Source organism: Dipodomys ordii, unplaced genomic scaffold, assembly GCF_000151885.1.
Source record: "Dipodomys ordii isolate 6190 unplaced genomic scaffold, Dord_2.0 Scaffold26, whole genome shotgun sequence".
Lineage (NCBI taxonomy): Eukaryota > Metazoa > Chordata > Mammalia > Rodentia > Heteromyidae > Dipodomys > Dipodomys ordii.
In genome coordinates, this window is record NW_012267242.1 from 7,549,584 (window position 1) to 7,569,204 (window position 19,621).

A 19,621-nucleotide genomic window follows, 5' to 3' on the forward strand; every position below is an offset into this window, starting at 1 on the left:
AAACCTCACAATAAAAAAAAAAAAGCAGAGAAACAAGCAAAAAAAAAAAAAAAACCCTCATGGGGCTAGAGAATTACCTTTGGCTTAAAATGTATGTGGTCCCATAATGATTATGATCTTACTCTGTAATCATAGAATCCAGTTTCAATAAAGTTTCAACAGATTAAAAAAAGAAAGAGCCGGACACCAGTGGCTCACATCTGTAATCCTAGCTACTCAGGAGGCTGAGATGTGAGGATCACGGTTCAAAGCCAGCCCAAGCAGGAAAGACCATGAGACTCTTATCTCCAATAAACCACTCCGAAAACCAGAAGTGGCACTATAGCTCAAGCGGTAGAGCACTAGCCTTGAGCTGAAGAGCTGAGGGACAGCACTCAGGCCCAGAGTTTAGGCCCCATGACCAACAAAAAAACAAAGAAAGAAACACAGGTAATGGACTTTTGTGCCCTAGGATGGGTATTTGTATTCCGGAGAATATTCAGCCCAACTATCTCTCCTTTATATTTTCTAATGTTAGAAATTAAATGCAGGATATCATGCAAACTAGGCAAGTGTTCTAAAACTGTGCTAGACCTCCAAGCCTCCCCTTTATTATTTATTTACCTGAGAACTTTCTAGATAGCACAGGCTATCATCAAACTTGAGATACTCCTGCCCCCACCTATCTGCTTTCTCTGTTTCTCATACTTTCCTCTTTCTCTTTGTTGAGCTTTTTGCTATAGAGGTTGGTATGCAATTTGTAGATTCTATCATCTGAATTATAATCCCCAAGTACTGACAAAGTGCACAGAGATTAAAAAAATCTTCCTTTAGAATTTAATGAAGCAAGAGTTTGCAGTTAAGGACATATTGACTGCATACCTAAATATTTAGAAATGTTTATGAGAAGAGGAATGCAGAAATGGAGGAAAAGCCAGTCTCTATGGCCAGTCATGCTTCTGAAAGCCTTCCAGGTTTTCCAGAGGTCCACTGGAGGTCACCTTGGGCTGTGTTGCTTTCCTCAGGAAAGGCCGGTTCAACAACATTTAAAAGTCCAGGGGTTTTGCTTCGATGGCAGTTTCTAACATAAATCCTTTTATGACAAGGTGATTATTCTAATGAACAATTATTAGATAAGGGGAATAATTAATAGGCATCCATATTCCAATACCAATCTCGTAACCACAGTTCTTTGCAGTGATTCTCTCTGATCTACTGAGCTTTAACCTTTGTCTTTCAGCCTATGCTTCTATTTCCAGAAGCCATTTGCTATCCCCCACACACACATTGACTTTTCTCCTTTCATGTTGCAATGTCTCAAGGTTAGTATGCTGAACAGAGAGTGACATCAGCTAGAAAGAAAAGAAGTTCATGGCTGGGAAGGTGGCTCAGTGGGAGAGCGCTTGCCTCGCATGCAAGAGACCCTGGGTTCGATTCCTCAGCACCACATAAGCAGAAAAAGCTGGAAATGGCTCTGTGGCTCAAGTGGTAGAGCACTAGCCTTGAGCTGAAGAGCTGGGGGACAGTGCCAAGGCCCAGAGTTTAAGCCCCATGACCCCCCCCAAAAAAGAAAAGAAGTTCAAGTTGAGGCTCAGAGGTCAGGTGATCTCCAGTAGACTCAGTCATTGCAGAGACTGACCGTTCAGAAGTGAATCTCAAGGGAAGATTGTCCGCCAGCAGGGTGAAACCAACAAATGTTCACGTAACACGTCCTGAGTGTCAGTCCTTTTCCAGAGGCCTCAGCTGTCACAGAAAATACTCTGAGAAGAAGCAAGCAATGCTCCAAAGAGTGGAAAAACTCAGGTTCATTACACCAAAGAGCCAAGAGGAGTTCCTCCTCCAAAGCCTGAGCAATGACTGACAGGAGTACAATCCTTTCATACTTGGGTTCCAGGTTTTAATTCCACAAAGTGCACAGGTGATATGAGTTTTGGTTTACCCCAATGGCTGCAGTTTCTCAAAAATCTCTCACAAACTGGCTACAGCAATATCGGGTTGAGCTAGTTCTGGTAATAGCAGATAGTTCCTTATCATTTCCCTTTGAATCTCTCTCTTTGTATATATATGAATACATATGTGTGTGTGCATGTGTATATCCCCATATATATGCATATATGTACATATATTATGTATATGTATATACATGTGTATATACTTATGTACATGTATGTATATACTTATGTACATGTATATGAGCAATGTCCTTTAATAAATTGCATTGATCTAAGGGCTGGTATTCTCACAAAGCAAGAACAGGTACAGCTATCTCCCTTGCTCCTGCAAGATCTACGAAGCTAGACAATGAGAAAACTACGAGGGGCAGTATGCACAGAACGATTAGGCACCCTGCTGTTATGGCTAAGACTCAGACCACTGAGGTCTAGAGCCCATCCAATCTTGAGAACCATCCTGACAGCTCCTGGCAGGTGGGTCTGGAGAAACTCTGCTAACAGAGTTCCCTACTGCCCTTGGCCCTCAGTTCAAACCATATTTTGTTGGGGGAATCTCAGGGGTAACATACAGTTTCATCTTTTAACTAACAGACCAAGAGCCAGCGTTCATTATGCTGGCATCGGGTTGTCTTTACAGGGCAGGGATATACACCGTCCTCACATCCATCCGCAGATGTCACAGTTTTTAGTTTTTATACAGCCAGTCCATTCATGGAAATGGTTGCCAATTCTCTGCTCCAGAAGGTCCCCCAACCCCCTGACCTCCCTCCCCCCCTGCTTCTGCCATGTGTGGATTGGCCAGCCCAGGAGAGACCAAACAGGGCTGTTGTTTTCTCCTCAAGCTTATCCCCAGCAGGGGTAGTGTGGTTCCTTCTTCCAGATTTTTCCCACAATGACTGCTCTGGTCTACAAGGCTGAGCCCAGTGACCCTGGGGAATGAGGAGCCCTTTCTAACACCTCCCAGGAGATACAGTGGAGCATCTTTTTCAAGGCCTGGAGCTGTGGTGACAGTTCTATTTGCCCCAGTCACTTGGGGTCTCCCTTTAACCTACGGATGATAGGTAGGAATCTGCCCTACGTAATCTCAAAAGGAGAAAACCCTGAGGAGTTGGGTGTACAGGGGACCCAGAGCAGAACCACTGGGAGCAGGCTCAAGCCAGGGCATCCCAGCTTCCTGACAGAGCTCAGCTAAGCTGGACTTTAGGGTTCCATCCACACAGTCAACTTTCCCTGAATTCTGTGGGCAGTAGGCTGCATGGAATTTCAACTTGATACTTACAGTCTTAGCCAAAATCTGGGTTGTCTCAGAAACAAAGGCTGCCTCCTTGTCTGATCCTATAGTCAAAGGCAGTCCATGTGGAGGTATGATCTCTTGTAACAGTGGTTTTGCTACCTCCCCGACCCACTCAGTACATATTGGAAAGGCTCCCACCCATCCCAAGTGTGTGAAGTTCAATACAAGCAGATAACGAAACCCATGGCATGGTTTTACTTCTGTGACATCTACTTCTACATCCTCAATAGGTGATATCCCCAGAGCTTGTATGCCAGAAGGTTTGGCAGTGATATATCAATACCATTCTAGCAAAGATCTAGTATTTCCCCTGTGCCCCACTTCATAATACTGGGTTACAAGCTGCTAAGATAACTTTTGTGGAACAAAGAGGCATTGATTGGGGAGCCTCCACCAACCTTCCAGGGCCAGACACCAGCATCAGAAGGGGGCTTCTGGCTGGGAATGTGGCTTAGTGGTAGAGTGCTTGCCTAGCATGCATGAAGCCCTGGGTTCAATTCCTCAGTACCACATGTACAGAAAAAGCCGGAAGTGGTGCTGTGGCTCAGGTGGTAGAGCACTAGCCTTGAGCAAAAGAAGCTCAGGGACAGTGCCCAGGCCAAGTTCAAGCCCCAAGACTGGCAAAAAATAAAAGGCAGGGGTGCGGGGACTTCTGATGCTGCTGATACCTGTTCTTCCTGGCTATACCTTGGGCTTTCTGGAAAGCTTGGGAATACCAACACCTGGGCTATAAAGGGGTGACTTTAGTACTGCTGTGCAGCTTCCTTGGCCACCCATTTCCTTTACTGACTGGGTCCCTGATCTTTTGATGCCCCCTAGAGTGGATTACAGCCACCTGTAATGGTGCCTTGTTCTTCATTTCCTGTCTTTACTGAGAGGAGGCCTCTTTCCTTGTAAAGTGCCCCATGTGCATGACATGCAGCTTGACAAAGACATACGTGGAGTTGGTATTCAGCAAGCTCCAGATCCTTGATTGAGGCCCAAAGTTTTGCCCTCTGGGCTGACCATCCCTGAGGAAGAGCCTTTGGCTCCAATATTTGGTCCAGCTTCTGACAAGAGGGTTAGCAAACATGAAGGTACCTCTCCAACAGTCCTTCTGGCTAGGGCTGGCTAGGAGGAGATCAATTTCTTTTTCCTGTGTCTAGGTCTTCCCATTTGAAGGCAAAGAGCAAGCTGGCTCACTGGGGCCAAGCAGAAGAAGGCATCCTTGAGATCCAGACAGATGAACCAGCTAGCTTGAGCAGGTAGGTACAAGGCCTAGAAGAGTGTATGGACTTGGGACTGCCAGATGTGTTATCACAGAATTCATTATTGGATGGTGACAGGCATGGACAGGCAGGCCAGTATTCACTGCACCCCTGCCTCTTCGCTGGTTGCAGTGGAGTATTCCCTGGTGACTGACACTCAGCCAGGATATGTGCCTCCTGGAGTCCCCGCAAGTCCTTCTTGATGCCTAGTCAGGCATCACCAAAACATTGGGCATTATCTGTACCTCATGGGTTTGAGCTCAACAATGAAGGTGGGGGGTGGTTTTTGTTGTCCCCAAAGGGTTGTCTTCAGCCTACACAGTAGAGAATCTTCCAACAGGCCAGGTGGGTTCACAATTGTCTTGAGTGAAGAGTGGCTAGCCCGCTTCCAGTGGCAGCGTTTCTGTCATTATCAGGGTCTCTCTACAGTCCAGACACATGCTGGTTCCCCTTGGGTAAGGGTGATTTAGGCGGATCTCTTCCCAATCATGGGATAGGGCAGTCCAGAAAAATCAAGAGGTCAATAGTACTGAAGGGGTGATAATACAGACCACCTCTCCTGGACTGGACCAGCAGGGCCAACTTGCTGAGAGCCCCATGCTTCTCAGCGGGACATCTGCCGTGCCTGTGCCTGAGCCTTCTCTACTGGTGCCAGTCCACAGGCTCAGGCTCTACTGGTTGAGGTGAGACTGAGGGTGGCAGGCTTTCCCGCAATGGCCCATGTGCCTCTTCCGGTTGCAGAGGGGCAATTGGGATAAATGGCAGAGACGCAGGTGTCTCTTCCTCAGGGTCCCCTGGTAAATAGGCTTCTTTCTGAGGTTCCATGGTTTTGCTCTCCACTAGTCCTGCAAGTTCGTGTAGAATCTCACCCATGGAGGAAGGGTTAACACCATTGGCAACCCTGAATCTACATACAGGAACTGGTCTGCATGGCCCAGCTCCCCCTAACACCAAGCAGTAGATCACCCTGACAGTGGGAAGGCAGTGGGGGGGAGGAGAATGAAGGGTGGCAAGGGGTGGGGGGGTGCCCTCCAGAGGCCAATCTACATGAAAAGCCAGCCATTCAACAGAACAGATGGTTCGGAAATGCCCAGGAGTCATCTTGACCCCATAATCTCCTGAGTTAGAGTAGCCTGTCTTCAAAGTCTTGATTATACAGACAAAGTCCATGGGTTTCAAATTCCGCACACCCTTGTCCCACCCTGCTTCAGTGTAGACAGACAAGGGAAGGTCGCTAGTGTCATCTGCTTGGCTGTATCCCTCAGGGGAGTTAGGGTATAGTGTATAGACCCCAAGCGCAGCCAGAGGCCTGAATCACTATTATGCCATACGAAGTCACTCTTGAAACACAAGTGAGGACTCTCTCAGACTCCGCGGCTTTTGGCCATGGAACCACCACTAATTTCACGTTCACTCACACAGTCACACACACCAAGTGAGAACAGCATCCCCCTCCCCTCTCCCTCAGGAGTGCCCTAAACTGGTGGCTATTAGTAAAGAGAAGCCCTGCACTGGTGGCCTCTTCTAAGAGAAGGGGGCTAATTTGGTAGCTTTCCTTAGAAAGGCCATGGAAGGTGATCAGGCTCCCACTGTGTCCTTCTGGAGAGGCCTGGCTGGGTCTGAGGGTTCCCAGGACCTTACCTTATCCAGAGTTGGACCATCTCTCCACTGAGTCCAGCTCCCAAGAGAACAGTCAAGTGTGGCTGCCTCGTTCAAACCTTGAAGCCAGTGAGTGAGCCTGGAGGCCTGCACCCATGGCTCAAGTGGCCAGAATGGTTGTCGCTTCCTGGTTAATGCACCCAAAGCTTGCAGAGGAAAATACTCTGAGAAAAAGCAAGCAACACTGGGAAAATCTGAGCATTTGGGTTTGCCATGCCAGCACAGGCCCAGAGGAGTTCCAAAGTCTGTGTCCCTACCCACAGGAGTGCAAGCCCTGTGTACTTGGGTTCCAGGTTTTAGTTTGGGATAGAGCTCAGGTGTTCTGAGTTTGGGGTTACTCCAAAGAGTATGGAGTCTCTAAAATGACTCAACTTCTGGCAATATTGGGTTGAGCTGGTTCTGATGGCAGGTTTTCATCATGATTATAGCTTCTGAAGTAGGGGATATCACAAGCCAGCGACGCTGAGAAATAATCAGAGGCCTTATTTCTAAACTGACTGTGTTGCCGCTCAGGTTGGTCAATCATGAAAACTCATCTTTATTTTCCTTATTAGTTAAAAGAGGGGGCTGACTTTGCAGGGATTTGTGAGGATTACACTAGGGTCTTTGTAAACTGGGGGAGTGTAGTTCCTGGAAAATCATTTGTTTAGCATGTGTGGGAGCCCTGGGTTACATCCACAAACCCACAAAGCAAAAGAAAACAAAATTAGTGGGGCTGGGAAGGTGGCTCAGTGGTAGAGCGCTTGCCTTGCATGCATGAGGCCCTGGGTTCGATTCCTCAGCACCACATAAGCAAAAAGAAAAAAGCCAGAAGGGGGCCGGGGCTCAAGTGGTAGAGCGCTAGCCTTGAGCTGAAGAGCTGAGGGACAGCACCCAGACACAGAGTTCAGGCCCCACGACCGGACCAAAAAAAAAAGAAAGAAGGAAAACAAAATTAGGTCATATGTACAAATCAAGTACTTGGGATATAGAAAAACTGAGTCAATGTTATTGTTATTGTGTTATATGATATATATTATATGTTGTTATTATGGTATTATTATTACAGTATTGTTATTATTAAAATGTAATCTATGTTCTCAAGAAAGATGCTATTTACTTGAAGAGACAAAGAATCAAATATTAAAGGAATTGGTAAGTAGTAAAAAAGGTCATCAGAATATAGAATTAAGGAAAATGTGGGGGTTTGATGGTGAAGGGAAGGGCATGGGACAAACGTTTGCTAATGTATTCTAGGCTGCCCTTGAACTCAAGATCCTCATGTCTCAGTCTCCTGAGTTCTGGGAGTACGAGTGTTTATCAGGTTGGCTAATACTATAGTCCAATTTTTTTGTTCTCTTATAAGTAGTACATGCTCATAGAAAATTGGAGACAGCGGGAGAAAAGAGCATAAAGAAGAAATGTTTTCAATGACATTAAGTCAAAATGTGCATACATAGTACCCAGAAAGTGTCAGCACTAGGCAAATGGTATTTAAAGTCCACTGGATTTTCTAAAGGAAATAAAATTTATCAACAGAAGATATTTAAGTTGATAGAGCTATACATGTTTTAAAGTATAGCATATTTTCTTAAATTTTTATTAGCCCCAGGGGAGCTATTACTACAGTAGATTTCTAAAACTCTTTTTATTAGCACCAATTACCTGTTCATTTTGACATGTGCATACATGCATACAATGTACCTTAATCTGCCACCCCACATCACTCTCTCTCTCAACCTCTTTCCACCTTCCCAAATAAAAGGCACCTTAGATTTGTAAGTCGTACCTTGCAAAGACTGCCAGAAAATATTGTCACATGTTTTAAAAGCAAGTTGAAAAACAAGACATATATAATTACTTTATTAAACATGTTTTCTTCTGAGGTTTGGGCTTCTCTGAAACACTGCATGGGTTTCAATGCTAATTAGTAATTTTAGAAAACTATTTGAGGCAAAATAAATAAATAATTTTTTTTAAGTTGAGCAAGGAGAGAAGGCATACACCCAACCCCCCAAAACAGCACAAAGAGTGCTTCTTGTTGTTAAAATGCAAAGATATTCACTGAAAGTTTGTGGGTTTTTTCTCTTTTTTATTAGTGTATATTAATCGTATGGAGGATTTTTTTGCAGTACTTCTACATATGCATATGCTGATCAAATTCCTCCCCTCTATTACTCTTTACGATCCCTCCTCCTTGCTTTTTAAGACATTTTAATGGATTGTCATTATTCTATTTTCATACAGGTTCCTGAAGTACTTTTTAATCACAACCCTTCCTTCCCACTCTCCTTCTACATTTCCCCCTGCTTTATTTTCATGTCATTCATGTTTTCTTTCTTTCTTTCTTTTTTAGAACAAATGGCACGTTCTTTCAAATGAGTAACGGGGCTGATGGGCTAAGGGGGACAAGGATGTAGCCGCCCAAGTCCAGAGCCGTGTGAAGTTAAGATAGGGCTCTGCTCCCCTGACACACTGCTGATGTGGGATAACCCCTGATATCGCTCTCAGAGCATTCTTAACATCAGTGTCAAGCATGACTCAGTAACACGGGGGCACCCCCATTTGAATGATGGTGCCAACAGACAAACTGCCTGCTTAGTGGACTGAGAGGAGGATGTGGCCCGTATTTCACTGATGGCATTCATTCACTCATTCATTCATGTGTGGGTGGGTAGACATCTAGATTCCTGGGTAGTGAATGACAGACAGCTTGACCTCACTGGCCATGTGAATTCCCATACAATGAGGAACCCAGTCACCTGAATTGCTCTAGCTCCTCTTATTTTAAGATACCAGACGGTGATAAAAAAAAAAAAAGCCATGGTGGTAGCTTTAGCCATATATGAGTATCTCCAGGGAGTGAATATTTCCTATAAGAAGCCATCTTAAGCCTCTGGCCAGTCTTTTGCCATGATATTAAAAGGATTTTTAATGGTCTCATGATGCAATGAAATAAAATAAGGTAAAACCAGGGCATGCATTTGATCCAGGTCCTAAATGCAGACATCTGTAGAGGCAGACCCATACAGCGTGACTCCACAGACACAGCTAACATTTTACAGGTGCTGACTACATGCCAGGAGCATGTCTTATCTCATTCAATTTTCACAACACCCTGGGAAGTAGTTTTTATAACTCACGTACCAACTGTGAAAGGCTGTTGACACTCCCAAGCTGAACTTCTCAGGTAACCCACACACCAGCCAAGATGCCACCCTGTGGCCACCTTTGCAATAAATTATAAATAAATAAATAAATTGATGATGGAAGACAGAAAACAAAATAACAGAAGGGCTCCCTCCATTATCATGTGTAAGCCCAGAAGCAAAAGCACTCTGCACATGTACACAAAAGACAGAGACCATCCTGGATAAAAACAAATGATGGATCCATCCTGGACATAATTGTCCTCACTAGCTGACAGCAGCCAACCCAGAGCAAAGACCTGCTTTCCTTGAATCCTCCCACATCACTGAGCCTGAGCCTCAACCCCACAACAGCCCTTGGAGCACATCCTTGCTGAGCTGCCCCTACCTCCCTATGGTGAAGCTAACACTGAGCTCCAAGTCTTTGACTTGTTCCTGGTAGAATCTGTGGTCCTGGTGTGTTCCTGGAAGAATCTGACTGGAGATCATTGGCAGCAATGGGGTTCCCCCAGATACAGACAAGACACTCACCACTTGGAACCTGGATTTGCTAATTCTCCATCAGCAGTATCTCACCTCCCGCCAGAAGGAGGTGATGTCCTGTATTGCCTCCAAGTCTGTCAGCCTGAAATGTCTTTGATTCTCCTGTTTACTACTTTGGGTCCCTTGGGATTTTTTTTCTGGTACAGTTTGCCAAATGATTTTTCTGGTATATATTTTTTTCTGAACAATATATTGTACTGTTCTCTTGTGACAGTGGTGTAAAATTGCAGGAGTTGAAAATCGAATGGGGTTGCTGTGTACATTTGGACCTGTCAACAGTCACCATCGTGAACAGTGAGTTTAAAATGAGAACAAATCTGGCTGAAATTCCCCTTACTAAATGCTGGCATTTCAAAAAGATCTAACAACCCATGGATCATGTGTAGTCCTGGGCCCTGTGCTAAATGCTCAGCCCAGCCATCTCTAGTCCTGATGGTGCTCTCCTGAAGCAAGAACTGTAATTTCTCTCCATCTTACACATGACACAAATGACACTGAGATATTTGACAATGTACTCATGATGGTCAGAGAGCTAACAGGGTACTGCTGGGATATGAAGTCATGCAGAATCTTTAAATGCTCTACCTAGTGTATACTTATGTATACTTTATATTATATATTGATTCTCTCATAAGAATTCTCTGTAAAGAACTTCTCTATAACCTAGGTGTGTTTGTTGATACCTGGATCAAATCATGTCTCTCTGTTTAGATGTGTCATCTGTCACAAAGAAAGCAAAATGTATAACAAGTATGAAACATCATATGTCCCCCAGAATATTGTACTAGTTTTTTCTGAATGCCTTTGAGCATTGGATTATAGCTATGAACTTGCAGTACTCCTGTAGGATCTTTTGAAGAGCCTCATACCAATTCTGTAGGGTAGATAAGAGACTTGCTTCTTATCACAACTAGCAACCCGTATCAAGGCCAGCCACTAGGAGAACTTGCTTCCCCTCCCCTTCTACCCTCTTCTCTCAAGAAAACAGATAAAATGGCTATGACTCCCTTGCACACTTACTTCTGCATTTCCAAGCCTAAAAGAATTAATGTGAGGTGTGAACTCTTTGGTTTTACTTGGTGTTCATGCCTCTGGTCCAGGTTTGTTTGTGACCATGTGGTAAAAATAGAGGAGAAGGGAAGTTCACTTCCTTCTTGCCTCACACCAGACAAAAGAGATATGGCCCCACTTCCACCCAAAAGGTATGTTAATGTCACAACATAGTCTTCTTTTTTGTTGTTGTTTTTTGTCTGTTGTGAGGGCTGAACTCTAGGCCTGGGCGCTATCCCTCAGCTCTTCAGCTCAAAGCTAGCACCCTAACACTTGAACCACAGTGCCACTTCCAGCTTTTTTCTGCTATGTGGTGCTGAGGAATTGAACCCAGGGCCTCATGTATGTGAGGCAAGCACTCTACCACTGAGCCAACTTCCCAGCCTACAACATACTCTTAATTGGCAAGCAATTGGTTGCTTGCTTGGTTGGTTAGTTGGTTGGTTGAGGAGATAAGGTCTTGCTAGAGAGTATAGACTGACCTCAAATTCATAATCTTCCAGCTTCAGCTTCCTGAGTACTGGAATTACAGATATAGGCCACCATGCCTGGCAGTAACATACTCTTGAGTCAGGACACTGGATGTGGAAGGCTCCATAGTGGATAGTCTACAGGAAATAACCTTTGGGAAAAAGTGGCACACTCACATAGAAAAAAGAAATAGAAATCAGCAAAGGAGAAACCAGAAAGGAAGTATCTTGACAAATGTAATTGAAGAAGGGGAATGCCTTGGGCAAGCAAAGAAAAGGCATTGTATCATATCCACCTGTATGTTCAAGGTCTAGTCTCCAGGCTGGTGGAGGTGGTAGTGTATGAGGTGGAGTGTAGAGGAAGGCCTTCCAATCACAGGGGGTGAGGAACACAGTGGGACCTCAGTCCCTTCCTTCTCTGTTCTGCAGTTCCTAACCATGAAGTAAGCAGTTGTTGCTCTGTCACCAGCTGACCGCCATGATGTGCTTTCTCCACCACAGGCCCAAAGTGGCTTTGTGGCTCAAGTGCTACTGAACCAGCCTTGAACAGAAAAAGAGAAGCAAGAAGGAGAGGCCATAAGTTTAAGTCTTTCCATGGCACCAAAAAACAAAAACCAAGAGGGCCAATTGGTCATAGATGGAAACCTCCAAAGGTCTCAGCCAAATATAACTCTTTTCTCCATAAGTAAACATGTTGGGTGTTCATTACAGTGATGGAAACCTTTATGACACAGGATGGTGGAGGGTAGCAGAGGAATGTGAAGAAGACACTAAAAGAGAAAGAGAGATGAGACTAATTAAAACTAAACCAAGGGGGCTGGGAAGGTAGCTCAGTGGTAGAGTGCATGCCTTGCAAGCATGAGGCCCTGGGTTCGATTCCTCAGCACCACATAAACAGAAAAAGCCGGAAGTGGTGCTGTGGCTCCAGTGGTAGAGTGCTAGCCTTGAGCTGAAGAGCTGAAGGAGAGCGCCCAGGCCCAGCATTCAGGCCCCACGACCAGGAAAAAAAAAAAAAAACTAAACCAAGGAAGGGACAGGTAATAATTTTGCGGAGGTAAGTTGACAAAGACAAAAGGAGGCCCACTAATTTAACTTTCCACACACATTTGAGTCACATTTCTATTTCTTTTTAAAAAATTTATTTACAGCACCATTGAACAGATTACACCTTCAGAAGGTGTGCACATGAACTTACATCATTTGGGGATGCACATGCAATTAGTTGGGGTTATTCAAAATTTGTATCTTAAAGTTTCAGCAATCATTTTCTGTCCTGTGAGGACAGAAAGGGAACTGTAAGCAACAGAACTCCACAATATTGTAACAAAACCTCAGACTGCCAAGAAGGGGCCCCTCCCCCTTAGTAAATCACTCTTTTTAGGTTGTTCTCATTAGAATTCAGAGATGTGTTGGGATCTCTGGCCTGGCTTCCTACTAAAAGGTGACAACTGATTATTTAGCAAACTTCCAAGAAAGTTTCATGTAAACAAGAAAGTCCAGGGAAAAAAAAAAAACACTTGGAAAGAGAGGTACCAGAAGTGACACATTTCCATTCACACAATTTGGATTTCACTGAAGATCATGCTCTAATGCAAGTTCCATTTGACAAACCAGTTTCCTGGTTGGAGAACCTCTTCCCTATTTGTGGCCACTTAGAAACACAAAAAGGCAACAATAGATCAGGCAAAAAGGGAGAGCTATAGCACAGGTATTCTGTTGGCAATCATTAATGTAAATTTGAAAGCCAAATCAGGAAATTGCCCTGGCTTTTCCTAATATGGTATGCAGTCTTTATGAGAATATAAAAATAATCTAATGTCATTAAACACAATTTGCCCCTTCAAAGAAAATAGGATTTGACAATGGATTAAATAAATTACAGAGTATTTTAATGTCAAAACTTATCATAATGTCTAAGATGAGCTGCTGAACCAGAACCTAATAGTAATATTCATCATCAATTTTTAAATCAGTTAATTGTTTTGTTTTTGCTTTTTGACACAGGGGCCTCAGTTCTGTAGCCCAGGCTGGCCTCAAACTCATGATCTCTCTGCCTTAGTTTCTTGAGTACTGGGATTCCAAGGGTGTACTACCCAATAATGGGTAATTTTAAATATGAAGGAGAATTAAACATCTTACTCTAACTATCCGTCGTGCCAAGTAGAGGATGCTTGAGATTTGAATTCATCACAGAAGAATATGAGAAAATACAGTTTCCTTCATTTCATTCACCAGACTAAGATTTGTAAAGGCTTTTGTACAAATCATAGCTTTCTTTTCTTTAAATATCCAAAATTCCTAGGTAGAAACAAAGGTAGATTTTCATGACAAGCTTGATGTCATCTAGCTGGATGTAGATCAGTAGAACATGTGCTTAGCATGTGCAAGGCCAAATCCTAACCACAATACCAAATGAATAAAGATAAAAATGTTGTTTTCTTTTCCTTTTTTGCCAGTCCTGGGGCTTGAACTCAGGGCCTGGGCACTATCCCTGAGCTTCTTTTGCTCAAGGCTAGCGCTCTACCACTTGAGCCACAGCTTCTTCTGTATATGTAGTACTGAGGAATCAAACCCAGGCTTCATGCATGCTAGGCAAGCACTCTACCACTAGGCCACATTCCCAGCCCCCCAAATGTTAGTTTCTAAAAAGTGAATCTTATTATCTCTAAATTACTTGTGGGTTTAGCTAGAGACTCAGAACTAGGGACAAAACTTCTTCCCAGGGCACCTGGGGCAGTACCTGAACTTGGGGATGTGACACTGGCAATTGTAAATAGAGAGAAGCTGGGGATGCTGCTAAACATCCCATAATACTGAGGACAATGTCTGCGTCTGGTTCAAAGTGCCATTATTGACCAACCCTTCCTCAAACATAGCAAACATGCTCCGGGCAGTTTCCATATCATAACCCCATACCTGCCCCAGCCAGTTGCTTGACGTTGAAACATTCCTATTGAACTTGGGAGTTCCTAATACAGCACCACTGGAGTTTGCTCAGTGGGCCAAAACAAAAGTAAATAACAGAATGAACTATATAACATTCTTCCTCACCTAATGTCTTCCTGTTATTGGTATTTTAATCAAAAACTTAGAGGGACGATCTTTCCATGAACAATAGAAAGCGGAAGCCCTGTGGTATTTATAATGACCAAAGGCCAGGGGGAAATTATTCTCTGTCTTTGTATACAAAGCTGGAAGTTGAAAAATGGAATAGACTTAGGTAGTTCCTATAGTGCTGAAATGATAAGAAATGGATTTGAAGAGCCAGAGAATAGCAGAAAGTTCTAGAAGGGCCGATGACCAGGCTAGTTTGCAAGACAAATGGTCCTGACTGATACCACATGCTTTACTATGGATACAAATGCAGGGCTGTGCTGCAGCTCAGTGGTATAGCTTGTCCCAGGCATACATGAGGCCCTAGGGAAAGATCTCAGGGTAGAGGTGGGTGATGGGGAACAATGCTTTTTTCAAAAGTAGGAAATTAGCCAGGTGCCAATGGCTCATGCCTGTAATCCCACGCTTGTAATCTCAGGAGGCTGAGATCTGAGGATCGCCATTCAAAGCCAGCCCAGACAGAAAAGTCCCTAAGACTCTTATCCCCAATAAACTACTCAGAAAAGGCTTGAAGTGGCACTATGGCTCAAGTGGTAGAGCACTAACCTTGAGCACAAAGAGGCTCAGGGCCCTGAGTTCAATCCCTAGGACTGGCACACACACACACACACACACACACACACACACACACACACAAAGTAGGAAATTTTCTGGAGCAAATCTAAACTGAGGGCCAATGTTTTCTCTAATCTCAAAGAAAATCTGTTGTTTTAAATTGTTCATCAGATGCTATTGCCACCAAGCAGAGCTGATTAGGAAGAGGAGTGGGGGAAGCTTTTGTATTTCCTTAACAGAATTAAAGGACAGAAAAACTAAGGGGAGGGTAAAACCCAAATGAAAATACTATACAGCTGGCATCACCGTGATAGGGGTGAAAAATAAAACTCAGCCAAGCTTATACAGAAATATTGCACTTACCCCACTTGTTTGAACTGAATTAAGTATACTCAGAACCTCATGTGGTAGCTCATACCTGTAATCCCAGCTACTTGTGAGTCAAAGGTAGCAAGGAAAAAATGGAGAGTTTGAGGCTAGCCCTGGTCAAGTTAGGGAGACCCTACCTGAAAAACAAAATAAAAATAAAAAGACTAAGGACAGAGAGTTTTCCCCATGCCCTGGGTTTAATATCTAGTGTCTTTCTGTCTGTCTGTCTGTCTGCCTATCTGTCTCTCTCTCCTCTCTCCCTTACACACACACACACACACACACACACACACACACACATACACACACACACACACACAGACTGAGAGAGAGAGAGAGAGAGAGAGAGTACTCCGCAAAACTGTCCTTAAAAAGTTTTTTCACATTAAACCCTCATGCACAACTTGGTATGTGTCGATCAAGATCATTTTCTGAGGTTAGATTTAATTATGTTGGAATTAAATGCCTTTTATTTCCAAAAAAAAGGTAATTTAGAGATGAAAAATATTATTTTGATGTAAACTAAAAGTGATTCCATGGTCCAGTAGCAAAGAAAAAGAAAGGTGAAATTACAACATTTCCCTTTTAATAAAGGCAGAATGATGTGAATTCATCTTTGGAGGAAAGTGAGAATTTTCTTATTTGCCTCTGGCTCCAGCATCTCAAACAATTTTATAAAGGAGAGAGTTTGGTTCATACATCACCTAAGGATATTTCTTAAAGAATCTCCAGTTTGTATTTCTAAAAATCAGAAATGTTGTCTTTTGCTCCCTTTTTAGCTTATATATTGCTTAATATATAACCCAGCAGACATCTAAAAAAGCAAACAGTTCTAGAAATTTTTCTATTTACCTATCCAAGGCCAACTTAAACACAGAGAATAAACATTCAAGAAACTCTACTATAGATCAGAGCAGCATACTCATCAGGCCTCCATTTAGAACTAAGACCATTTGCTTTGTTTTATTCTGTTTTGTTTGAGACAGAGTCTCCTTTTGCTGCCTAGGCTAGCCTTGAACTCCTAGATTCAAGTAATCTTCTTGCCTAAAAATCCTAAGTAGCTGGGACTACAGGCATGAACCACCAGGCCCAGCAAAGACAAAACTTCTGAAATGATTTTGTGCTAAAAATGTGAAGGAGGCATTGTTTCTGCTATTATCTCAGCATTTCTGATGAATTTTAGGCAGATTCTAAATAGGGCTGAAAGCTTACAAAGCATAAGAGACCATCATTTTTAATTCTGCAACCTATCACAGAAGATTCTAGTTTTTTAAGTAAGGTATTCTTCCTTTCCCAATTTTCTCATCTCGATGAGACCTGTTTAAATATTGAGGCATAAACAATGTGCTAAGTACATGATAAATGCTTCTCTACTAATGATACAATTGGATTATGTGTCTGAATCAAATTACAATAAATTTATTTGAACTTGGTAATATGGGTCAGAGACCTAAAAGAAAATTCTAAGCTCCACAAAATACATTGAAAACAGCAGCTGAATTAATTTTCATTTCTCATTTGGACATCAATTTTTTCCAATCAACTTGGTAATTGAAAACCATAATAAATACTTTAAAGTATGTCTAATTAAAGAAGAGGCAGTCTAGATAATTCATTTAGCAAAAATGAGCACTCAATGGCATACACTCTTCTAGCCCAGGAATGCTTGTCCCTGACAAACACTACCCTGATTAACGTGATCATGTAAAAGGAACTCTAAGGAAATTTGGACAGATAAGTAAATTATCACCAAAGCCATGAATGTCATGAACACAACTGGAAGACTCTCAAAGACCATAAATACATATTTGTGTCATACTTAAGGAAGCAGAAGAATCTCTATATGTCCAAGCAAAGAGAATATATTACATATTTAAATAAAATGCTATAGCTGTAGTTCACTTCCAAGCAGAGAATAAAATTTTGTTTTCTCTCATCTCACAAAACCAAGAAGACAGAAAATATCTTTTCTTCCAACCCCCATTAAACTCTACCTCTTCTAATGTTCTGAGAACATTTTCCAACCTGAATAAGTACTTGTTTTACATTTCTCCAACAATGAATGGAAGAAAAGATACTCTTGAAGTGCCACAAAAAACCTCACTTCCCTCTTCCATGGACTTTGAAGGGGATGGGAAAAAACACAGCTATTATGATACTTCAGCAGTGAGCTATGCCTCTCACCCAAGAGTCAGCTAAAAGCTCCTGAGAGTGCAGCTCAGTGGTACAGCCCTTGTTTCACATTTACAAAACCTTGGGTTCAATCTCCAGCACCACAAAAAATAATAATAATAAAAGGAAGAATTATTTTAAAACCAGTGTCCAGAGTTAAGAGTTCCCCCTTCAGTATCCCTGGTCTATGTGCTAGTGTACTTTGCTTTAGAAATCACAAAACTGTTGAAGAGCAGCAAGAGATACCCAGAGGAATGAAAAGGGGTTAGCAGCCACATGAAAACCAACAGATATGTTCCACTAAATCCTAATTATCCAACCCTTACTGAACACAGAGAGTGCAAGGTTGGTTCGAGCCCACAACCCACAAAGCTGTTTCCACAAGCCAAGCTGGTGGTGCCAATGCACCTACACTATATAGAGTCCGATCTTAGGGGAGTACCAGATCAAAAATGTGTACTGTTTTCAGAATGTTGTTCCTCCCAAGTTTTGTTAATAGTTTGTCCGTGGTCATGCAGACAGCCATCCAAAGGCACGTCAATGGCTACTTCAGTGGCTTCTCTTCTACTTCGATATATCTCTGGAGGAGGGCCACCATTGTGCTCAGCACAGCCATTGACATGAGCCAGGGGTAGTGCTCCAGGAGGACAGCACAGCCTTTTAGCACAGCCGTTGGAGATGCAGGGGCTGCTGCATTGAAACAGTAAGTCTTTCTGCTCCAGGGGCTCCTTCAAGTCCACCTTTTCAAACTGAATGGTCAGGTTGTGGATTCCTGCATTGTGAAAGATTTCTCGAATTTTTGTGCTGGCATCCTGATAACCTGTGTCCTGCTGGTACTTGATGTGCAGGGTGGCAATGATCTTCCCACTTACAAGTTCCCAGATGTGCACTTCATGCATGCTGCTGATTCCAGGCACAGAAGAGAGTTTGCTCACTAGGAGAGAGAAGAGTAGATGATGGGAAATTGTGAATGCAGTAGGGGAGACCCAGAACCCAGAGGTGTAGCTGTTTAAGCTCATCACCCAAACAGTGTGCATTTACTAAGACTAACAGAAGAAGAAAAAAATCACTGATCCTCTATGAATAGATATTTCCCATCATCTTCTTTCTTCTCTCTGAATGCCTACACCATGGTCAGCCATTCAAAGCAATTCAAATGAACAAGTGTAATAAGAAGAAGAAAATGCATAGGTTTGCTGAATGTACAGAGAATGGTTCCCAGTGAACGTCCATGAGCATTAAGTAGAATAGCTCTTTGAAAGAAGAAGAATTTGACAAATATGGATGGAAAACATTTGCCAACACATCTAGAACTAAGGTTTCGCCCAAAGGATATAACCAAATATCCATATACATGAACAGCTTGGGCCATGCTCTTTGTAGCAATAAAAATTGGAAACAAAAACGCAATGCCTCCTATCTTTTGTCCTCTATCTTCTTCCTCTCCCTGCCTGCAGCACTCGGCAAACAGCAGGTACTCAGGAAATAGAGGCTGGTTATTTTAAAACAGTCAGAGCAATGCTCGCAGAGAAGAGACTAAAAAATACAACTAGAATGTCCAGGAGAAGATGCCTGAAGAGGAACTGAGGCTGTTGTAATGATCCTACAGACTGGCCACAGTGGGTATATTCAAACATAGTTACCAGAGCTATCAACTTCCAAACAAAGTGATACTAGAGCTGGAATTGTAGCCCAATGGTAAGATTGTGTTTGGCATATGAGGAGACACGAGTTCAGTCTTCAGCATTAAACACACATGTATGTGCACATGTGCACACACACACACATACACACACACAATTCACAATGCAAGTTACCCCTATATCTGGAACAATCTACCACTCCCATAGTATATATTGTTGTGCCATTTAAACTGACTGTCAGAGAGGAAACAAAGGAGGAGGCAACAATGCTTGATAAGAAATGTACTCATTACCTTGCCCATGTAATTGTAACCCCTCTGTATGGTATTTTCACAATTGAAAAAAAAAACCTCACTGAACTTTACCCTTAAAATCTGCATTTCGGCTATAATCAAGAAATCTATTAACAGCAAATGCTGGAGGTGATATGCCCAAAAGGCAACCCT

At 42.9% G+C, this 19,621-nt stretch overlaps 1 protein-coding gene across 1 annotated transcript in view; it reads right to left on the minus strand.

Moving 5' to 3' along the window:
* Nucleotides 1-17,978: 17,978 nt before the first annotated feature.
* Slc30a10 (solute carrier family 30, member 10) overlaps nucleotides 17,979-19,621 on the minus strand; it is an 11,555-nt gene continuing 9,912 nt past the window's right edge. Inside the window, exon 4 of the mRNA XM_013015172.1 lies at nucleotides 17,979-18,466. Coding sequence (XP_012870626.1) covers nucleotides 17,979-18,466 — 488 coding nt within the window. The remainder of the gene's footprint in view (nucleotides 18,467-19,621) is intronic.